We start from the raw sequence: 10,429 nt of genomic DNA, 5'->3' as shown, positions 1-10,429 counted from the left end.
TAAAACTATATAATGAAATCATGGAAAATAAATTAATTCCAGAGACATGGAAAAAATCTGAAATTATAACAATTTTAAAACCAAACAAAGAGGGGACTGACCCTAACTCCTATAGGCCTATTACTTTATGCAGCGTGGACTACAAAATATTCACAAAAATAATAGCAAATAGGTTGAAAGAGTTAATTACCACTCTAATTGAGGAAGATCAGTATGGCTTTATTATAAAAGGAAAGATAGCGGACCCAATTAGAAACATCATAAATATAATCAACCATGCAACTAGGGAGAAAACAAAATTACTTTTAATAAGATTAGACGTTTACAAAGCATTTGATACAATATAATCATAATTATTTGGCTAACCTATGCGAGGAGAGTAACTTAGGAAAAAAGATGTGTGGAGTAATTAATGAACTGTATAAAGATAATCAAGCTGTAGTAATAGTAAATGGATCCAATTCTAGAACTATTAAAATCAAAAGCGGAACCAAACAAAATTCTGGTATTTTAAATGTTAATTTCAAATTTGGTATGTTTCTATGTATTATACAATTAAAAAAACTTTTTAAAAAACCATTGAAGGGTGAAGGTATGTAAGGGAGAAGGAACCCCACCAGCTCCTCCAGGCATTTACTGCACTTCTTTCTCTCTAACTGTACTCTTGATTTTTATTTTTCTGAACCTTAATCTTCCTGCACAATTGACTTGCAATAGGATGGTCCCTCTGCACCCACAAACCATTCACAGCTTTAATATATGTATATGTAAATAATATTGAACTTTGACTTTGCCATTTTAAGGCACATCCTTTCACCACACCCTTGTATATCATGGGATTTTGGTATCCACTATGGGTCCTGGAACCAAACCCTGGCAGATACTGAGGGCCACTGTATTTTACTTAAGGGATTTTATTTTATGTACTTGGAAGTTACACATGGCCTAATTATTATTGCTGTGGTACAATTGGTTCTCCCTATCCACAGACTTAACCATTTGACATTCAAAAAAGTTTGACCCGTTTACCTATTTTATATACCTCTATACCTGGGGTTCACATAAACATTTCTTGTGCATGGAATCACATGTTGAAAAACTTTAAGAATCCCTGTCTAGATGAGCTAAGGCATAAAGAAGCAAAGGAAGTCTACATATTTTGCAAGTAAAATGGAAACATCTTGAGAGACAAAACTAAAGCAAGCAACTTAAAAGTATTTTTTGGGGAAGGACATTTACCAGGCTTCCAAATAACTTATTACTCGTCCAAGTCATACATAATGTATTTTTTAAAAAACCTTTATTACAGAGATATACAACTGTTTCCAGGAAGAAGGGAATGCAGAAGAATACAGAATTTTCATAAGTTCACAACTGTTAAATACATCTTTTCAAAAATTTAATATTTATTCACACTGATCTACAGTGAAGATCAAATTATTTACATTATTTTACAAAAGCATCTTTGTCTCACCTATCCTGGCATTTGTACAAGAGGGGCAACAACTCATTCACGGAGTTTGGTTTATTTCACTCTGTATGTATAGAAAACACAAAGCGCTTTTGTGAAGTTCCATCCCATGGCCAATGAAACCACGTAGAGCAGGATATGAAGAGCAAATGGGTACAGGAGGACAACTGTGTTCTTCAGGAATGGCAAGGCTGAAAGAGCAAGGAACATTTCCTCAGAGTACAGAATGCACTGACAAATTTAATCACAAGGAATCACACGAAAATCTCAGTTTGTGAGTCTCTTGTCACCCAAAGAACGCCAAAGAGAAACCAGCCTTCAATAAAAGGTAGGCCTGCAAAGCATTTGCTACTCCTTTACAGTATCAAATTCAAGGTTAGATCAAGGGTGCATGAAGTGGAACAAAAGTAGATATTAATAAGTAGTAATGTCTAATTGGTTTTCCATACAGGCAGGTCCTGTCTGATCTGTGAAGTTATAGCTTATGAAGTGTCTTCAAAATAGGACAATAAAAAATGGAATGTAAGATAGAGTCATTGCAAGGCATTTCCACACTGCAGCTGATATAATAGTGATTACCAACCCTTCATAGTTACTATTAAGATTTCCTCTGGCTCCCAGACCTTTCAGTCAAGTCTTTATGAAGGTACAACCCTCATATCCAGAGGACATACATTTCTGAACTTTCTGTGGAAATGGGACACCGGATAACATCAAGCTCCGTTGAAATGAACAATTTCTGCTGTTAGTTAGCACAGAGCTGCCTTGGAAAACCTATATAATTCCTAGAGATGGTACCTCTTGGTCTTCCAGAGTGACTCTCTAGTAACATTGGGCAGAAGCATACTACAGACTCACCTGGAGGATCTAGAAATTTCCAAGAGAGGAAATATTTTGTTGTAGGCAAGTAAAAAAAACTGCCATACCGGTTTACTCACATATTGCATGAGAAATCACAGAAAAGTTTTACCATTATTAAGTGGTAAAAAACACCATCATTACTTACCACTATATCCTAGAAATGTCACATAGATGTAATAACTAATTGCAATCAGCCAGAAAGTATTCCCAATGAAATAGCCAATAAATGAATCCAACATAATTACATCTGCAAAAAATAATTTATAGCATCAGAATACAGCACAACAGTAAGCAAAACAAGTAAGATGCAAGTAGTAAAGGAAAGGAAGGCTTACTTACAGTGAATGAAAAACAGCTGTATGAAATGCAAAATGACAAGAAGTGGATAGAAGGCATTCAAGTGAACATCAAAGGCGTATCCCCACTCCACCTCATACTCTCTGCTCTGATGCTTTGTCAAATACTTATTGGAGATGAACCTTTTGCGGGAGAGAGAAAATTCAAGATCAAAATATTAAAATGACCAGGCAAAGCCAGGTAGTTTCACTATAACATGCCATCATTCTTTTTGCTGCAATTACAGACATGGAAAAAGATGGTTGTTGTTGTTACTTAAAGCATTTGTATTTTGCCTTTTGTCACCCTGAGGGGACTCAGGGCAGAGCACAACATATATACGGCAAACATTCAATGCCGGAACATAAAATAAGCTATAAATATCATCTCAACTTAAAATCAACTGTTTAAAACTGATTGTCACTATATCTGTTGCAAAACCCAATCTGTAAAAGTACCAATAAAGAATACATAGACATTTGATTCTCCAGAAGCAGGCTAACAGAAATGCAAATGTTCACTTCCATAACCTTCTCTTCAAAATAAAAGGTTTTTTTTACTTCCATATAAGATACAATATAACCCCTAGAACCCACTTTTCTAGCCGCTATGTTATCTTGGACAAGTGTATGCATAGATATGCACAATAATTAGATGAATATACTGACTAAAGAGGAAGCAAATGAGCTACAGCAGCTGCAAGTAGTTATATGGCTGCATTCAGAATCAATGGTTATTAGAACTGGTAGCATTTTTCCTGTACATTTCATTGTAAACATTTTGTTTAACCAAATGCTGAACTGATGTCCTGTTGCTAGGACAGTACTAAATATCTAGCCATCAGGTTATAAACATAATTAAAAAACAAACCCTAGTAATTTCCTGAGTATGTTTACTTAAAAGTACTTCTCCAATCATAAAGTTGCATACAACACAGTTCAAGCATATAAAACCAGACTCACTTCTACTGAGGTTGCTTTAATCAGACTTACCACATGAAAGTTGCAATTAGGAGGCCAACTCCTACACAGTCTATAAACACAACCCAAAGCAGCAGCTTGATGGTTTCTCCAAAGGCCAAGCCCAACACAAAGCCAAATCCTATAGTGGATACTGCAGGAGAAAGGCAAAAATTCATAATGAATTCTATGCACACGAAATGCTTGGTCTTACAGTAATACCTCCGTGCTTTCAAGATTTCCGACTTCTTAGATCCCTCCAGTTGGGATGACCCACAACTCCCATTAGCATGAGTTAATACCAGACTGAGGAAGGCCAATTTATATATTCAAGCTCAAATTATGTTTAATCAAATGTTAAAATCACAGTTTACAGTAATATATATTCATTCCCTGCAAGACAGTTCCAAACCAACATTTAATGGTCCCTTTTTCTGAATAACGCTGACAGATTGAAAACTATGGCTTGCATTTGGAATGTCTCCATAACAATTTCTAGGTAGATATGCATAAGCTTGTTGAAATGCCCTTCCTAGGGGTATCACATCAGTACCCCTCCCTTTTAACATTCCAGAAAAAAGTCAAGGCGTGGCTTTTTGAGCAAGTGTTTGCAAACACAGAGTAACTGACATAGGAAAAGGAATAGGGTGAGCTCCTGTCTGACAGCTCCAGCTTCCCATGCAGGGACATGAGATAAGCCTCCCACAAGACAGTAAAACATTCGGGCATCCCCTGGGAAAATAGCCAATTCTCTCATACCAGAAGTGACTTGCAGTTTCTCCAGTTGCTCCTGTCACACACACACACACACACACACACACACACACACACACACAAAACCTGATGCATATTAAGGTCTTTCTTTTGTGTGCTTTTGTGGGAGTTTGTTATCTGGCTGCCACAGTTTGAAACTAGCTTCAAACTGTAGATGGGCCCACAGTTGCCCAACCTAATGGATAGAAAAAATGTCAGCATCTTTTAGTTCTTTTGTACCACAGTCTTTAAGGGACACAATTTAAAATATCAACAAATTATTGGGGAGAATCTGTGACAGATTAAAGTCTTGCTCATACATTACTTATGTAAGGAAATTACACTAACTGGAGAAAAAAATTAAGCCAGAAGAGGACAATGAGATTGGTTGTGTAGAATATTTGCGTACAATGTGGGTGGTTTTAAAAAAAGCCATACAAGGTGGTGGGTTCACAGGTGCGGGAATGGAGGCACTGTCTTGTCTACTGTGCTTGTTACTGTCTTTGTATGTTGTGTGTTCTGATTGTAAATGTATATCATTCTTTTTCCTTTTTTTACTAATAAAATTTATTATTTGGGGAAAAAGAAATTACATTGAAGTAAAGTAAGCTTTATCAATGTAAAAATCCTGAGTGTACTGCAATCTGTAGTTCACTGTAACAGCACTGTCTTCGTTGATGAGGCAACAATGATGATGTAATGCACATAAATGATTCAATTACGTAAATGGTAAGCACAAACACAAGTTTTATATAATAACTTCTCTGCACAAAGTGCCTGATATCCACATCAAACCTAGCTTTAACCGAATATGTTGCCCTGATGTACTTGGATTACAAGCCGTCCCACAAATTCCTCATGTACTCACCACAGAGCCAGATACTCAGCAATACAAGGAAGGCTGGGTCATCTCTTGCCCACTGGTCTTTTGTTTGTTTTCTGTACTGAAAGTTTCTATACACCATCTGGGGTGAAGTGAAGAGGTAGAGCATCTGCCAGAGAGCAAACTCAAAGTCCATATGCCGGAAGTGGAAGAGTCTTCTCAGATATTTGTAGCGCTTTGCCCCAGCTGTGTGCCTTGCTGCCTCCCTCGAGTTTAAAGATCCATTGCCATGATCTCGGGAATTAAGGGAGGTGGTAGGCAACATCTTGCTAAAAAGATAAAGTAAAAGGTTGTTAAAATATGACATATGGTAAAGTAAAAAAAAATGGAAGTGGTCATGTTTAGGCTGCCAAGACGAACACACTTACGAGGGAACAAATCCAAAGAAACAGACTTATTAATGGGATTCCATTGTTGCATCTCTTATTTATCAGATTCCACTGTTATGCATGTAATAGCAAGGTAATTTTTTGTATTTTCTTTACTGAGTAGGATGTGGTGTCTGTGGCCACACTTTCTGTCAAGGGATGCGAGGCTCTATCTGTGTTTTTGTTCTATGAGCATGCAAATACTTTTTTATTTAGGTAGCCTTGTAGCAACTGGCTGGTAGCAGAGAACATTTTTTAAAACAAATTGCTACTATTACTGTTTAAACGGATGCACTTTAAACTGCAGTTGTGTGTTAACATTAATATTTTAATGATGCTTTAGCATTACAATATTTCTCTGTTTTTACTTATATTGCTCTTTTCTATTGTTTAAAAAATCTACATTTGTCTTTAGTCTTGTGAGCTGCTTTTGGTTCTAGTCTAGAAAAACAGAAAATAACAAATAAATAAAATACTAGCAGCCATGCTACAAAACCAGTTAGGGAAAGTTCATGAGGCTCATAACCCAGTCATCAACGTATTTGGACTCTAATGAAGTTTGCTTTCTTGTCAGCATGCATACAATTACATTCTCCTGGCACTTAGCTATACTTGTTTTTTTAATCCTGACATGCCCAGAGTTTTGTTTTTTTTAAACTGACTCTGGATACCAGGGTTTAAAAACCACCCCAGCCATGGAAATCCTCTGGGTGAACTTGGGCAAGTCACGCTTTTCCAGCCTCAGAGAAAAGCAAACCCCTTCTGAACAAGGTTCTTAGTAATATGGTAGAAATGACTTGAAAGCGTACAACAAACAAGGCTATAACAGAAGATTTAAAGAGCTGACATTCCTATGAGTAAACTACACTGGACGACACCACTTTAATGTGGTAGAATGCTAGGAGTTGCAGATTCACAAAGTCTTTAGCCTTTTCTGCTAAAGACAGATGGCACTGCAACAAACTACAACCCCCAGGATTCTATAGTAGGGAACCATGGCAGTTAAAAGTGGTGTCCAACTGTATTAATTGTACAGTGTAAGGACATCCCAGGACTTTTGTCCTTAAATTCACTTCTGTCAAAAGCTTTAACGTGACAGGAACACTATAGCTAGTTGCAATTACGATAACTGGAAGTGTCATATAAAGGCAGCCAAATTATATGCCTAGAGGTCAGCAAAACCAATTCTAATCTTTGGGAAAATAATGGGGTTGAAACATTCACACCTAGCTCCAGCAGACAAGAGCCCTTTGCACCACTCTGGTCATTCCACAGATATATAAACCCATTTTCCTAGTTCCAACAGACCTCACTACCTCTGAAGATGTTTGCCATAGATGCAGGCGAAACATCAGGAGAAAATGCCTCTAGAACATGGCCTTATAGCCCGAAAAAACCTACAAGAACCCAGTGATTCCGGCCATGAAAGCCTTCAACAATACAAAGGGGTTCCTTGCTATATCCCCCAATTAAGATCTCTACAACTAAAATTGTACCACAATTGTTCTACAAAGTGGAAATATGGGGACTGGGTAACACAAAGCAGGTTGAATGTATCCAGAATAAGTTTGTAAGAGCTCTTTTAGCCCTTCCCCCCGGGACACCATCTGCCTTGTTAAGGCTTGAATTGGATCTTCCCTCACTTAAGATCAGAATGCATAAGCTTAACATCTCATATGGGAAGAGCCTTCTGGAAATGGAGAACGAGAGTATAATAAAGGAATGCTTGATGGAGCAATATAAGAAGGGAGGTTGGGCTCAATACTGGTTGGCCCTGCTCCTTCAGTATTTTGATGGGTCAACAACAACCCTAATGTAGTTGGACAAGAAGGTGATTAGAGATAAAAACTTTGAGATGGATGCAACTGACAACTTGTAGTGTAGTAAACAGCAAGGTTTCACTACTTAATATCATCTACTAAAGAGTGAGCAATATTGTCAACAGTATCTTCAAGACTTAACATCTGTAAACCCTTAGAAAAGCATTTACAGCCCTGTGCTTCCAAATAATGCCATCAGCTTGGCTAGACTTGCAGTGGTTCTCAACCTGTGGGTCCCCAGATGTTTTGGCCTCCAACTCCCAGAAATCCTAACAGCTGGTAAACTGGCTGGGATTTCTGGGAGTTGTAAGCCAAAACACCTAGGGACCAAGAGGTTGAGAACCACTGGCTTATAGGGACAGCAGAACTCATTAGAAAATACAACAATATTTGGTAAAATGGGAAAAATTAGGAAGAGGAAAACTGCAATAGAAATAAGACTCCACTAAGAAGGAAATAGCCCCGAGTCTTTAAGAACTTAGCAGGGCTGTTGAGGATAGAGTGACTTGGAGGTCTCTCATTCACAGCAGACTTGGCAACTATGAACAACAACAAAATATCTCCATAATATGGATGCTGGAATTTTTTATGGTCAGCAAGGCCATTTTTGCATTTATGAGGCAGAAGTGTGCCCACTATGTTTTCAACTCCAAAGCCATGACTTGCCCATGTGGCGTAGGACTCAGATTACATTTTAATCTGCATGCAGTTTCCATTCAGCCCATTCATTATCAAAATACAGTCACCTACATCATTTTTTTAAAAAGATTAAAAGCACATCTAACATATTACTTGTAAAGACTGTAGGATCTGTAGCACTCGCTGCTACGTTTTGCTGATTTTGGCACAATAAAACCACATAGGGAGAGTTTGGGTTGGCTTGGGTTAAAGTTTTCTTTTTTAAACTGGATTATATGAGTTCGCATTGCCAGAAAATCTGGGATAAACAGAGAACCTGGGATATAGGGCCTGTCTGCAAGGGCCAGAGATGCAGCATCAAACCAGAACTTAATAAATGAATTCACTTCTTAACTCAAGAATATATTATATTAAGAAGAATATATACTAGGGCTAGGTTTGAACAACTCAGAATTTTGATGCAAACTGGGCATTACTGTAACATCCCAATAAGTTAGAGATGCTGCGTATGGGGAGAACAAACTGTGGAAGATATTGAACATTTCCTGATTGACTGTACAGCATATACTGAACTGCGATACAGGTATTTTCATCCAATATTATCCAACTTTAGGTCCCCCAACAGAAATGATCTTCTGACATTCCTCTTGCAAGGACAGGAAAGATCCACCATAATCAGAATAAGTCTTTGTATTCTGAAAGCTATCAAGAAAAGGGCACATTTCCTGAAAGAAGAACCAGGAAAATAAGATTTTGACTGTAAATAGAAGGTCAGCTGCTGCCTTGTCATTTATTTATTTATTTCATTTATATGCTGTGCTTCTCACCCTGAAGGGTATTCAGAGCAGCTTACAAGATATAATTGTTTCAGATTTGTGTGCTATTTTCTTTGGATTTCATTCTGGTCTTGATGTAATACAGGGTTAGTCAAAATGAATAGGCCAATAATATATATATTATACATATATATTGGCCTATTCATTTTGACTAACCCTGTACAATTAAGACAAAAGGAGTAATTCAATAGGTGTTGCTATGGCCAGGCTGCTAGGCCGTTGAAGTACTGCCACAAGGTTATGTGGCCATGGAGGTGTCCTGTCCAGGAGCTGTAAGGCAGCAGGAGCGAAGGGGTGTTGCTATGGCCCCGCGCAGGTGTTGCTATGGCTGGCGGTGGGCAGTTAGGCCGTTGAAATACTCTCAGCACGAAGTTGTGTGGTCATGGAGGCATCCTGCCTAGGAGTTGTAAGGCAACAGGGCCAAAGAGGTGTTGCTATGGCCTCCTGCAGGTGTGTTGTATTTTGAAATGGTCATATGACTAGTCAAATAAATAAATTATTATTATTATTACTCAAGGGAAGGAGGAAGATACAATACTTCCATTACAGCCTATGCATTACTTTTTACTGAGATTCTGCTTTAATCATGCTGCAAAACATTTAGAGATATTGTCAAAGGCTTTCATGGCTGGAATCGCTGAGTTGTCGTAAGTTTTTCAGGCTGCTTAGCCATGTTCCAGAAGCATTCTCTCTTGACGTTTCACCTGCATCTATAGCAGGCATCCTCAGAGGTTGTGAAGTTTCAACCTCTGGGGATGCCTGTCATAGATGCAGGCGAAACATCAGGAGAGAATGCTTCTGGAACATGGCCATACAGCCCGAAAAACTTACAACAATCCATATTTAGAGATTCCAGGCTGCCTCATCATATAGCTCTATTAACTCTTACCAGGTAACCAACTTTCCTTTGTATGTCTTTCAAGTGTTCCTTTGTAAGGAGAGGAGATCAGGTTCCCAGCATAATAGATGTTGTGGAAACACAGCAGGAGGGAAAGAGTTCTAGTCTAACCTACTAACAACAACAACAACAAGGAATAAAAAAGTGGAAGTGGACTGATCTAAGGAGGAAGAGGGTTGAGGCAAAACAACACAGCCTGGGAGTTGTAGCCTCTCCAAACGACAGCTCTTTTATGATTTCCCAGCCTTGAGCCATGGCAGTGCGAGTGGTGCCAAGCTGCCTCCGTGCTCCCGTGTGGGGAGGGGGGGCTGCTTGAGAACCCGAGGAAAGAACTCGCGCGCCTGCCTACCGTTATGCCCCTCACGCGCCGCCTCCAAGCCCCGCCCCTTTCTGTCAGTGGGGGGCGCTCGAAGGGCTCCTAGGAAGCAGCCGCGCGCCCCGCGAAGGAGAAGGGAGCGTCCCTCCGAACGCTGCCAACTCACACCAGCTGTCCTCTCCCTTCTCTTTCAGCGTCTTCCGGGAAGAAGGCGGCAGAGCGCAGGCGCAAAGCGCCCGCCAGTCGCGCGAGAGAACTTTCCCTGTCGCTGCGGTGCGTGACGGGTAGT

At 39.2% G+C, this 10,429-nt stretch overlaps 1 protein-coding gene across 1 annotated transcript; it reads right to left on the bottom strand.

Annotated features, from left to right (window-relative positions):
* Window positions 1–1,283: 1,283 nt before the first annotated feature.
* UNC50 (unc-50 inner nuclear membrane RNA binding protein) lies at window positions 1,284–10,372 on the bottom strand. The gene is made up of 6 exons (XM_060769785.2): window positions 10,174–10,372; window positions 5,249–5,532; window positions 3,661–3,781; window positions 2,672–2,811; window positions 2,478–2,579; window positions 1,284–1,662 (listed from the first exon to the last, which is right to left on the bottom strand). The coding sequence occupies exons 2-6, from the start codon at window positions 5,526–5,528 to the stop codon at window positions 1,526–1,528; spliced, it is 780 nt and encodes a 259-aa protein (XP_060625768.1). The 5' UTR covers window positions 5,529–5,532; window positions 10,174–10,372; the 3' UTR covers window positions 1,284–1,525.
* Window positions 10,373–10,429: the final 57 nt, after the last annotated feature.

The sequence above is a fragment of the Anolis sagrei genome, chromosome 3 (assembly GCF_037176765.1).
Source record: "Anolis sagrei isolate rAnoSag1 chromosome 3, rAnoSag1.mat, whole genome shotgun sequence".
NCBI lineage: Eukaryota > Metazoa > Chordata > Lepidosauria > Squamata > Dactyloidae > Anolis > Anolis sagrei.
This window is presented reverse-complemented; position numbering and strand designations above follow the sequence as displayed.

Coding starts and splice junctions, on each gene's coding strand:
- UNC50 (XM_060769785.2), bottom strand. CDS start 5,528: ATGTTGCCTACCACCTCCCTTAATTCCCGAGATCATGGCAATGGATCT. Junction 2,812..3,660: donor CTAATTGCAACTTTCATGTG/GTAAGTCTGATT, acceptor CTCCCGCAAAAG/GTTCATCTCCAATAAGTATT. Junction 2,580..2,671: donor ACAGCTGTTTTTCATTCACT/GTAAGTAAGCCT, acceptor TATTTTTTGCAG/ATGTAATTATGTTGGATTCA.